This window comes from Prionailurus bengalensis, chromosome D1 (genome assembly GCF_016509475.1).
Source record: "Prionailurus bengalensis isolate Pbe53 chromosome D1, Fcat_Pben_1.1_paternal_pri, whole genome shotgun sequence".
In the NCBI taxonomy this organism is placed as follows: Eukaryota; Metazoa; Chordata; class Mammalia; order Carnivora; family Felidae; genus Prionailurus; species Prionailurus bengalensis.
In genome coordinates this window covers 9,479,060-9,490,728 of record NC_057346.1, presented here as the reverse complement: position 1 = coordinate 9,490,728, position 11,669 = coordinate 9,479,060, and the positions used below count along the sequence as shown (strand labels likewise).

The 11,669-nt window shown below is 48.6% G+C and overlaps 1 protein-coding gene across 1 annotated transcript; it reads right to left on the bottom strand.

Annotated features, from left to right (window-relative positions):
• Nucleotides 1-1,201: 1,201 nt before the first annotated feature.
• Nucleotides 1,202-10,930, bottom strand: COLCA2 (colorectal cancer associated 2). The gene is made up of 7 exons (XM_043580724.1): nucleotides 10,924-10,930; nucleotides 10,430-10,724; nucleotides 9,844-10,287; nucleotides 8,923-9,031; nucleotides 4,776-4,830; nucleotides 3,265-3,494; nucleotides 1,202-1,874 (listed from the first exon to the last, which is right to left on the bottom strand). Exons 1-7 carry the CDS (start codon nucleotides 10,928-10,930, stop codon nucleotides 1,503-1,505), a joined length of 1,512 nt encoding a protein of 503 aa, XP_043436659.1. The 3' UTR covers nucleotides 1,202-1,502.
• Nucleotides 10,931-11,669: the final 739 nt, after the last annotated feature.

Here is an 11,669-nt window from a genome sequence, read left to right as displayed (position 1 = left end):
TGGTGTTCTTCAGACCCAAGCCTGGGTGCTCACTGGCTGGGTGACATTGGGTAGGTGACGTGACTTCTCTAACTCTCAGACTGTTTATTCTGCTATCAATATTGCCGTGAAGATTAAGTGAGAGGATGTGTGAGGAAACCCTCAGGCAATTCTGGCACACAGGAAGGGTTTGCAAAATGGTAGCCGTGGCCACTGCCAATGGTATGCATGTCGGTGCCATTGTGCAGAAACTTGGGATGTGGAAAACGCCCCTCCAGGCTTCATTGCAGGGATTAAGTCCTGTGATTTAATGCCCTCAGTGAACAGGATTGAACAGTAGAGTGTAGCATAGGTAGCTTAAGTAACTGCCCTTCACCTTGAAGGATGGTTGGGCTTGTTCAAATAGATTAATCAGAGGAAGTCGACTCTGAAATTCAGTTGTAAACAACACGGTCAATCCTATCAACCAATGTGTAGAAACAAATGGCACAATTTAAGTATTTAAGTATTTAAGGACTTAATGAAGACATTTGGAAATACAAGATAACGACGATTTCCAAGCTTTGTGGTACATCAACAGCATGGCGGCTCTCAGGAGAAAAAAGATCAAGTATTTGTCCTTAAAGTTTACAAAACAACACTTTGGGAATGAAGAATTATCTACAGGTTAATATTGCTGTAGGTAAGATGTGCCTTTTGGGCATATTAACATTTCATTGACGAATGTTGGATAGGAGAAGCTAATGATTCCTAAATGTCTTTCTCTGATGTTGCCTTAAGACGTACACCCTCATTTGTAGGTGAGGCTGCCCCTCCTTTTCAACCACCACAGCTGTGTCTACCCTCCACCCCCATGGGAGCCAAGGCATCTGGCCACATTAAAATAATTTTAGAGGCACCTGGGTGGCTCAGTTGGTCAGGCGTCCAACTCTTGGTTTTGGCTCAGGTCATGATCTTGTGGTTTCGTAAGTTTGAGCCCTGCGAGGGGCTCTGTGCTGGCACCAAGGAGCCTGCTTGGGATTCTCTGTCCTCCTCTCTCTCTGCTTCTCCCCTGCTGGCACTTTGTCTCTCTCAAAATAAAATAAAATAAAATAAAATAATTTTAAATTAAAAATTAAATTAAATAAATTTAAATTAAAAATCTGGTGATTTACCAGAATTAATTGTTATTATTCAAACCAACTGGAAACTGCTACTGGAGAATTAAAAATATGTAAGCCAATTTTTAATAATACAAAATTTATTAGTAAAAAAAAATTAGAATTTGTTCATTACATAGAAAAGTAACACAGCTGAACATTCCCTACAAAAATGTTAACCGTAAGCACATAGAATAGGAGTGACACAGTGATCAGGTCTGAGGACTTCATATTAATGCCTCGTGAGCATTGGAAAATTGAAAATGGTGACATGCAAACTGGGCTTGTGACGTTTTGTCAATGGGTTGGATATTTCGAGTTGTCATTTGGGGCGGCCGAAAAACAGATACAGGTATGCCATGTTCTGAATTACCGGAACTGCCATTAACTATAGCAGATGTCACAGTTTGTCCCCCTCTTATAGAAATCACTGGTGGCCGCTGCAGAGGGGGCAAAGTTCACGTAGTCTGAGCTGGGGTAGGAAAAGTGCTCCGATGCCCTGATGGGGTCCAAGTGTTCTGCCTCACACGAAGCACAGTAGCAGACGGAGGTGCCGGCCGAGGAGAAGCAGTCGTACTGGGCGTCCGGGGGCAGGTGGGCATAGGAGTAGTCTTCGGAGGGGAAGCCACAGTTCCTGGTGTCCAGAGAAGGGGGAGAACTGTAATTTTCTGGAGCATATGACGGTAGCTGAGCCGGCGAGTAACTGTAGTCTAAGGAACCGGAGAGAGTGGAGGAATCAGAAGGCGATCCCGGGGTCTAGAGAAAACCAAGGAACAAAGAGCTTGATACTTTAGACGGGATGAAAAGAGCTGCACGGAGTGGATTTATTAACTCAGAGTAAGAACACTGGGGGAAAGAAATACAACACAACAGAACACCCAACCCAACCCAAGTGTGCAGAAGTAATTTAATTTGCAGACTGCATGAGTTCACGACACCTTATTCTGTATTTGCCTATTTCTTCCCCAACAATAAATTGCCTTGCTTCACTGGCCTCCTTTGTTGTGAACCATACTTTAGAGGATGCTTTGTTCTTAAACCACAAAATCCCATTGTGCGTCAAGTCACCTGCACGTCAAATCTTGCCGTGTGCCCCAATATAAGCCGCAGGTGGCACCTGGGATGTTCCTCCACCCCCTTGACTGTGGACAGACAAGTGAGCGTGCACAGGCAGAAGTGAGATCTTCAACAAGCCAGTGTCTGGGAGACTCCAAGACGTGACTCATAGTCACTACAGTCTTGTCCCCAGAGGAGAAAGATACCTTCTGCTTTCTCATAAGCAGGGCTATAGTTATTACTGAGAAAGCCTTCTTTGGAAGCCAGAAGTGAACTGGATGACTGGGGCCCTGTGTGCATATTCCGTGGAGTTAATTTCCTAGACCCTGAAAATTTAGTCTGCTACATTTTGACAAACCAAAAGAAAAAAAGTATTTGTATAAAAAAAAAACAACCTTGCTTTTTATGGTTTTAAAAAACTGTATGAGTATCTAAAAGACATCTCAAACAATTGGTATCTATTAATGGCAACCTTACTCCATTGTAAATGGTACCATATTTTCCAACATTTGAGGTTCATGAAGAATAGACTGTCCAAATTCTTGGAAGGATTAAGGCTTCTTTTTCACTAGCCATCTCAGACCTAAATGAGTTCTTGTGCCTACACCAGACCAAAACAGGCACTTAGGAGAGCCAATTCAGTGCCAAAAATGAAACAAAAACCCGTTACTGGAATGAATGCCAGTTTCATACTGTGTAGACGCAGCCTTAATTCCATTTTCAAGAACTCAAAATCAAAAATCCAAGGACTGCTGTTTAAATCAATGATTTCCAATTAATAGATGTCTTCACTACAGTTTTTAAACATTAAATGAACACTGTCAGGAAACCTCTTTTTATTGCCACCCACCACTTACTTGGGCATGGCCAACTTGGGAAATCACGATTCCGCGTGTATCCAAAGCTTTGCCCCCTGCGATGTGTGGTTATTTTGACCCCCACTGAATTTTAACTGGTTCTCTGCTTGTTTCCTGGATGATTTCCTTGTTGATAGTGTGATTTCTCACGAGATGATGCAAACTCTCTTACAAAGCATTACCACCCCAGAGTAAGCAACAGTCAGGTTTCGTAAAGAACCGAGATAAATTACCAGGCTCTGGCTAACGCAGAAAGGGGCGGCTTGGAAGCTGTCAGGGAAATAGTGTGGAGCACTTTGCGCGGAAGCGAGCAAAGGGTCCAGGTGTGTCTCTGTCTGAAGGTAGGAATCAAAGATCTGGTTGAGGCAGCTTGTGTTTTCCTCACAAGAAACACAACTGGAAAATTCTCGGGGTTGAAAATAACTGGGTGTGGAAGAAACCGGTTCAGGCTCAAAACACAGCCCTAGAAGAGAAAGGAAAAAGCTTTTTGTTGTTGTTGTTGTTGTTTAAAAATTGCCCTTACAACTTTGAATAGAATTCTCTTCTATATTCTGAATATTTATCATGTCTGGGGGGAGGGGCAGGGGGACTTAAGAAGTTCTAGAAAAGTAAAGAGGCAGGCAATTTGGATTTTTTTTTTTTTTAGTTGCCTTAGTGAATTCAAATCCCAATGGAATAAATCTGGTTAATTATGTGGAAAGAGGCTGTAAATGTGGCCAGGGCACAAAATAAAACAATGACAATCCAACCTGAGTCCAACTGTCATAGTCAAATAATGGCTCAAGGCTCTACTTTCTTGGACTATAAGGCATCAACATCCCATTTGCAGTTCAAGTAAACTTCACCTCTCAGAAGTAACATACAGAATTGCATGAGGCTTTAAGAAAACTTCTGATGCCATGGGAAACAATTCTCTTGATTTTGTGTTGCTGTCTTTCTAAACTTTCACACTTATTCAGTAACTTAAATTTTGAGGAGTGATACAAACAGCCATGCAAATAATACAAATAGATACCAAGAATGTAAAGTGAATTAGTGGTATTTGTTACGAGTTACAAAAAGCAAAAATGTTTTCTTAGTAGCCATGTTAACACGATAACAGAATTAAAATAAGTTGTCAGCTACCAAACAAGAATAATTCTGAGAACAGGGCTCCTCTTCTGTTTTTTTTTTTTTTTTTTTTTATTAATAGGCTCGATTTCTGATTGCAATCTTTCAATGCTCAAGGAAGATAGGTTTAGACTGTGTTCACCAGAGGACAACAGAACCCTGGATTTTTGGAAGTCTCACGGTTCCTTCAGGCTAAGCTACAGTGGCACCTTCAGTAGGGTGCTAGCTGTTGGATGGCACAGGTAGTGCAGTTACTCGTATTGGGCTGAGAAAGCATATTCTGGAACCTGAGGGGGTCCTGCATTCGGCAGTACACTGAAAAGGATAACAGGTTCCTGAAAACAATGCTGATCTGTTAGTCAAGTTTAGTTCCTTGGAGATTGAAGGAGCCAGAATAAAGGTGGAGATAGACTCTTGGGACAGAGCAGGAAGCAGAGAATAGACGTCTCAGAAATGAGGATGAAACCATGCCCTTGTTCCCTTGCCGGGCTTGCATCTGGAGGCACGATGCGATTGGTCGGATTCCAATTAAATGGTGGTGCCTCTCTTAACCCCTGAATCAAGCACCTGAAAGGCTTTTGAGAGGGACTCTTGGGAGAGGTTTTGAGGGAATCGCAATGCTGGCTGTACTGACCTGCAGGAGATGGCAGGACTTGGTCTGAAAGACGGACGCTGTTGCCTCCGGACGGCTGCCAAAGCAAGAACGTGACCACAGAGCAGAGTGAAATCAAAGCACTATGAGGGGAGAGCTAAGACATTGTCACATGAACTTTGTTGCCTTCTCCTCTAAGGTAAGCCAGATTCTTTCTTCTAGAAGACAGTGGCTGTCGTTACGTATGACCAATGTTACATTTTATTTAGACTCAGTTTTTGTTTGCTTTTTTTTTTTTGATATCAGATTCTCCCACTTAAATTTTAAAGGTTAATTTCAGTAAAAGTGAATGTAAATGATTTTCATATTACAGAGAAATGGGACAGTTTGAGACTGCTTGGCAAAGAGCTTTTCTATTAAACTATTTAATTTAAAATGAATAAGACCTAACCTTATTTAGCCCCAACTATCTATGACTTCATCCATCATCTTCTTCAAAATTTTCATATACTCTCTGGCTGCTTAGCCTTACAAGTTTTGTGTTTTTTCCCCCCAAAAGCACGCAATTCCTAACTTTGCTCATCCTGGGTTAGCTGAAAATATTCCCATGTGCTTACTAGCTATGAAATAGTAAAATAGAAAATATTTTCTTAAATCTGTAGTCAGGGAGCTGAAGCCTATCTGCCCTCTAGGTCACGGTCAGTAAGTATTTAAATTCTTTGTATGTTCTGTACTCCTTTCTATAAGAATTGCTTTTTTCACGACTATATCTAAATGCTTGAAGTTTATGAGATTATTCCTTTTGAACGGATCATTGTATTGAGCAATGTAGGATTTTCTTTTCCTTTCTTTTTCTTTTTTTTCTTTTTCTTCTTTCTTTCTTTCTTTCTTTCTTTCTTTTCTTTTCCTTTCTTTTTTTTTTTTAAGGTTTCAGATGGTGGCTTTAAAGTTTAAAGGGACCAGCATTGCTCTGTGATTCTGCACTGGGAAGCCTCGCTCACCACACCTCTCTCTCGGATTACAGGGTATACTTACTCCCATGCACCATGTCACCCAGAGACTGCACACTCAGCCACCACTGAAACAGGAGGTGGTGTTAATTTTGAAAACGATCCATGCTGTAATGTCACGAACCAGGAAGCTGGACTCCTTCACTAGCTCTTTATGCAAATATTTGACTGCAGCTTGAGCTGAAGGACTTGGAAGGAGTGGGTTTTAAAAAATCTGCTTCATTGTGGAGCTCTCCTTAACCCCTTTCCTCCCCGGGAATGGGAACGGTCTGTTTGTCTGCCTGCCCACATTATCTCCCTCAGGTATGTTTACAATCTCCTACTCGATGTTATCTTTCTGGTCATGGGTTCCCTTTCTACTTTGCTCCAGGAATACAAAGACAGACACCGTTCTCTTCAATTTCAAACAGCACAAAAAGCCACAATCTACAATTTATGAAAACACATCGAGGCTGTTTAAAAAAAAAAGTTAATGGTTGAAAAGGGTAAAATATCTCTTTTGATAAATACTAACTCAAGTTTCCCTTTCTCCTAAAGGTAAAAGGTGTGTGTGTGTGTGTGTGTGTGTGTGTGTGTGTGTGTTTGTGTGTGTGTAGGGTTGTTTGTAAACTGACCTGGCCGAAATAAGTTTTTTTTTTTTTAATCCAGTTTAGAAATCTGGCATAAACACACTTCTCCTGGCACCCTGTTTGTGACCTGACATCTGCCTCAATCTATAACTTCCATTCACGATTGCTTTCTTAAAATGTCAAACTGTGGCTACTATTCTGACTTTATAACAAATTAAGATAAATTTCTTCCTGCTTTGTATATTTGATAAAATTAACTCTGTTCTTGGCTCGAAGCTTCCCGGAGGCGTCCTTTCACTGGAGATCATCTCTGCTACACTAAAGGGTCTACACCGGGAAGCAGGCATACTCTGTCCCCTGAGTACACCCTCACAGCTTTCCTAGAATCCCAGAGCCTCCTGCTGGCTCCCAGTGAGGGCTTTTACATCTGGCTCTCATCATGAAATCATCTGTGTGCTGCTTCTCCGTGCCCGTGAGGGCATGGGTCGATATACTCTTCCAGGAAGTGAAGGAGAGCAGGCTTCGCTGTGCATGTTCCTGCAAGGCAGTGGTTCAGAAGTACGGCTTTATTATTTCTCAGGGGTGGTGGCGGTGATTCAGAAAAACTTAGACAAATCAAACAGCTCCAGGAAACAGATACTGGTCAGATACACAAGCGAAATGTTCTACCCTTGCTTTCATTCCCGCAACCAGCTAACAGGGGCACAGGAGCCAAACCGGCCTGTAAGAGGCCAGCCGCAATAAAAGCACCGTGCCGAAAGGGGGTTTCTCTGGGTGCATCGAAGCAGAATTCTACCATGCCCCCCACACTCCTTAATGAAAGATTATATGTTGTGGTGAACATCCTGATGAGTTTCTTTTTCTTTCGCAACCAGAAGCATTTCCCAGTTCCCGCGTTCCTGTTTTTGTTAATTTTATAACCATCTCTGAACTGAAGGAATCGAGAGCTGAGGCTACCAGATTCCTGCTCAGCGCAGCTGGACATGTGGAAGGGTGAATTTAGGGAGCCGATAGGTGGGAAGGTTTTTTGTTTTTTATATGGAGAGTAAGAAGACATTGGTCCTGTTTTTTTAGCTCTGCCTGTAGTAACTGTGAGACTCTGAACATTAGCTGTAACAGAGGCGTGCAGATCCTGATTTATTTACCCCACCTGGTTGTTACAAGAACTAAATGAGATGAGTGTGCAAAAGTGCTTTCTTTTTAACCACTGTAACCTGTCCCCCCCATCCCCGCGCCCCGCCGCAAATGGAAGGAAGCTTCATTGTGTTAGCTAAAATCCTGTACGTGGAGGTACTAACCTCTCCAGTAAATGCAAATTTTGCTGTGCAGGTTGTATCACGGCAGGCCCACACCTGAACTCTAAACTCTGAGCAAAGGGAGTGAATGGACATTACTGGATGGCCGGCTTTCAATTCTTGGCTATAATTTTATTTTAGTTGCTTTTTGCAAATAATAATAATGACAGCTAACATCTATCGAGCACTTGCTAAATGAACATACTCTTTCATTTCAAATAAAGTGCTTTATTGTATGCTTTATAACTCATTCAGCCCTCATAAAATTCTATTATCTCCGGCTTAAAGATCTGCTCAAGGATACGCTTGCACCACGGAGGAGCTGAGATCTGAACCCAGCCTACTGGTTCTAGAACCCATGCTCATCACTTCCATATCGCTTGCCTCTTCCCACAAAGGGCCATTTCAGGAAGGGCCCTTTCATGCATTGCACACAAAGAGCACCAGGCTCAAAAAGCATCATGGGGAGGATGCCAAAAAGCTGGGGATGGGACCAACCCTAACACTGACAATGTGGGCCCATCTGTCATATCCCACATGCACACCCAAAGCAACCCACAAGCGATTGTATGACCAAGGGCTTTCAGCAATGAATGGCCCTATGGTGGAGGATAACCCCACCTAATTTATTTGGTTCTGCTGCTGCCCTGAGCACTCCTAGCAATACTACCTGCTTTGGAAAGTATATAAGGTGGCTGGGTACCCTTACGCCTGCCTCGTATCACCTCATGATAACCTGGAACTGCTTAAGGATTTACTACATATTAAGGAGGAGGTTCTATACCCCAAGCTGTCTCTTCTGCAGATACATGGCCCGTTTGTGCTGGGAACTTTCTGTGCCTGGTGATTTACAGATAAATGACCTTAGAAGCTGAGTTTCGTAAGACTGGGAAGCAGGGGGCATGTCCACAGAGATTCTCTCCTTGAAGGGCTCCCTAAATGAAATGAGTTTCTGGGAGAGATTTTCTCTCCATATGTGAGGGCACATACAACTGTCTTCCTACCCGAATAACCACCTACTTACCTGCTGGCTGCTACTGTCCCTGCACTAGGTCAACAAGCCCTTTGTATTCAACTGTGGTCAGTGAGGGATGGGCTCCCCTGAAATCCTGAGCCCCACCACATGCCCCAGCTGTGTGTTGTGGCTTCCTGTGCTGAGCTGGGAAGAAGCTGGGCACAGAAGTTATAAAGGCAGCTTTGGAAGGCCAGGTCTGGGGTTGGTGGCCGAGCTTAGGATGGCCTCCCACATCTTTCCAGACACAGGGTTAAGTGAGGCTGAGCACTAGGTGGGGAGTAGGTGAGGGGTGATGCTTACGGTTCCCCCGGAGGCTGCCTGGTGCGCCCTTCTCTGCTGCAGCAACTCCTTCACCGTTATCTTCACCCGGACACCTTGATACACCTTCGGTTTTTCTGGGGAAAGGCGACTGAGTCAGTGGTCAAATGTGAGGTTTGGGTGTAGACAGGGGTCGGGGGCAGGGGGTCCTCTTATAGACTATGACACCCCAGGCCAGGTTTCTAGTTTCCAAGAATGCAAAGAGAATGCTACAAGACAGGTGGGAAGGGACCCCAAAAGTCTCCGACCTGAGAGGATGAGGAGGAGCTGGGCAGGTTTCGGGGTCCCCAGTGGAAACAGAATCTATGGGAATCTGTGGGGCCACCCACGCCAGGCTGGGCCCTATCCCTAGGCCAGTAGCACACAGGTGTTTCTGCTCAGGAATGCGGACAGCAGTCTAGGGAAGCTCACCACCTTGGCTAAAATAGGGGGACCTCGGGCTCTGGGCCCAGCCTGCCGTCGGGGAGAGAGTATTGCGGGCCTGGGAGGGGCCCGATGGCCAGAGCAGGGACGGCTGCTCTGATCTGGTCCGGGGACCCAGCCCACTCCACTGTGATGCTGTGCGGAAGCTCTGAGTCCCTATCTTCTCCATCAGGCCAAACGCAGCTTCTGGGGAGGCCCCGACACCTCGTGCCCTTGGTCTGGAAGCCAGCCCCGGGGCGAGCGGCGGGCAGGGGGCAGGGGGCGGGGGGGTGGTGGTGGAGAGAGCTGTCCTCGGGCTGCTGAGGGACCTGCTCCACCGACCTCAGTAAAGGGCCCAGGCCCGGAGCACTAACCCCCTCCCGTCTTTTTCTCCGGCCTGGTCTCCCTCGCCCCCTTTCTCCGCCTTTCCCGCTCGCCGTCCTCTCCCCCTCCCTCCTTCGGCCCCCGCTCCGGCTCTCCCTTCCTCCCGTCGCTCCCCACCCCCTCCCTTTCGGGTGCAGGCGTTTCCCGGCGGCGCACGGGGCCTCCGGCCTCGCCGAGCGAGGCTCCCGGGGGTGGCGCGGCCCGCCGGGAGTCAGCCCCGCGGAAAGGGCCGCGCTCGGGGCCGGCGGGGCCCGGCCGGACTGCGCGGCCGGCGGGGAGGCCGCGCGGCGGCGGAGCGCCGGCGGGGAGAGAGCCCGGGCGCCGCAGGCCGGCCCCGCGGAGCCGCAGTGAGTAGGTGGGACCGCGCGGGGCCGGGCCGAGCCGGCGGGCTTTGGCGGTCGGGGGCGGCCGCGGGAGCGCCCGCGCCTCCGGCCCTGACCCGGACCCGGGAGGGAGCGCCGGGGCAGTCGCGCGGGGGAGGGGCCGGGCCCCCGGGCTCGCGGCGGCCGCTCGAGCTGCCCGGGCGTCCGGCGACAGTGCCGCCAGCGCCGCGCCTGGTCACTGCGGAGACCGCAGCCGGACAGCCGGGAGCTCCCGCGCCACGTCCCGGGAGCCGGGGGTCTCCCCGGAAAAGCGGGCTGCGCCGCTCGCCGCGCAGACCCAGGGCATCCCGCGACTGGCCCGCGAGGCCCGGGCGCCGCGCCCTCTGCGCGGCCCGGTCTCCCGCACCCGCCGTCCCCGCGCGGCTCGCAGCCCGGTGGGCAGCGGGTGCAGCTCGGGGGCCGCAGAGGGGGCCGCCTCCGCCCGGCGCCGTGCGGCCGGCCCGCGCGCCCTTGCTCGCGTCCCGGGCTCACCGCGAGCCTCTAGCTCCCCCCGCCGCCGCTTCTGGGCACGCAGAGTCCGCGCCGCGCGAAGTCCCAGGGTCACAGCCGTGCCAAAGTGGAAGGGCGGGTCGGGGGTCGGGGGTACGCGGACGTCCACAGCGGCCAGCCGGGCCTCTGGGCCTCAGCCCTCGGGAGCAGGCGCCGAGTGGGAGCAGCCGCAGGGTGGCCCGTGCCCTCTCGGGATCCCGGGCTCATACTTGCACGCCCTGACTTTGTGCCTCTCTGTTCTGTGCAGGAGAAGCTGCGGAAATACACCCGGATCGAAACGCCCCTGGCTCGCGTGACCCTACCCCGGGAGAAGCAGCCGAGTTACCCGACATCGTGGTCAGCAGAAGCTGGGTCGGTGCCTGGGTGCTGCAGCTGCAGGAACTCGGTGCCTAGGAGGGCTCCTGTGCAAGGAGAGAAGCAGAGATGCCACATTTTTAAAGTTTCACAAAGCATCCAGCTGCACCCAGGTTCCTGGAGCAGGAGACAAACAGAATTAATGTTTTATACCTTCGGGTATAGGTTTGAGTTTTTTCCCCCTCATGCCAAGTATTTAAAACCTCTAGAAACCCATGATTTGACAATCAATGATTGCGCGATACTTTCAATTTGAATATTCAAAGGCTTAACAAAATGGACTATCTTCTGCAGAAATCCTGCACACAGGCACCCCACAGACAGTCCAGAGAAACAGGGAGTGAGACCCCTGTGGGTCCTGGGCCTTGCTTTTATTGTATTTTAAGCATTTTGCCCACCTTTCCACAGACAGAGCAGGAGTCCTCAAAGATGCTCTGTATTTCTGCCTCAAAGGCAGCTCCAGGAGCCCTGAGTGACTTAGGCTGACCTTCATGACCACCTGAGCCAGGCCGGCTGGCCAGACCGATTCCCACGTTCCTAGTCTCCATTTTAAGGGAAAATCTCAGGTTTTGGGGAGTGAACACGGCAGGCAGTAGGTTCAGCTTGGGAAGGAGTCTCGCAGGCCCCAGGTTGCAGGCCGGAGGCCTGGCAGAAGGCTCAGCTGTCTGCGCGGCATCTCCTCCTGGCCACTTGCTGCCGGCCCTGCCTTGGGTCCTG

Bases quoted from the DNA above. Each gene is read 5' to 3' on its own strand.
- COLCA2 (XM_043580724.1), bottom strand. The intron at 9,032-9,843 runs GTGGGGAGCGAC...CCACTGACTCAG, and splicing joins CTGCACCCGAAAGGGAGGGG to TCGCCTTTCCCCAGAAAAAC. The intron at 1,875-3,264 runs GTAATTTATCTC...GGTTTTCTCTAG, and splicing joins TCTGCGTTAGCCAGAGCCTG to ACCCCGGGATCGCCTTCTGA.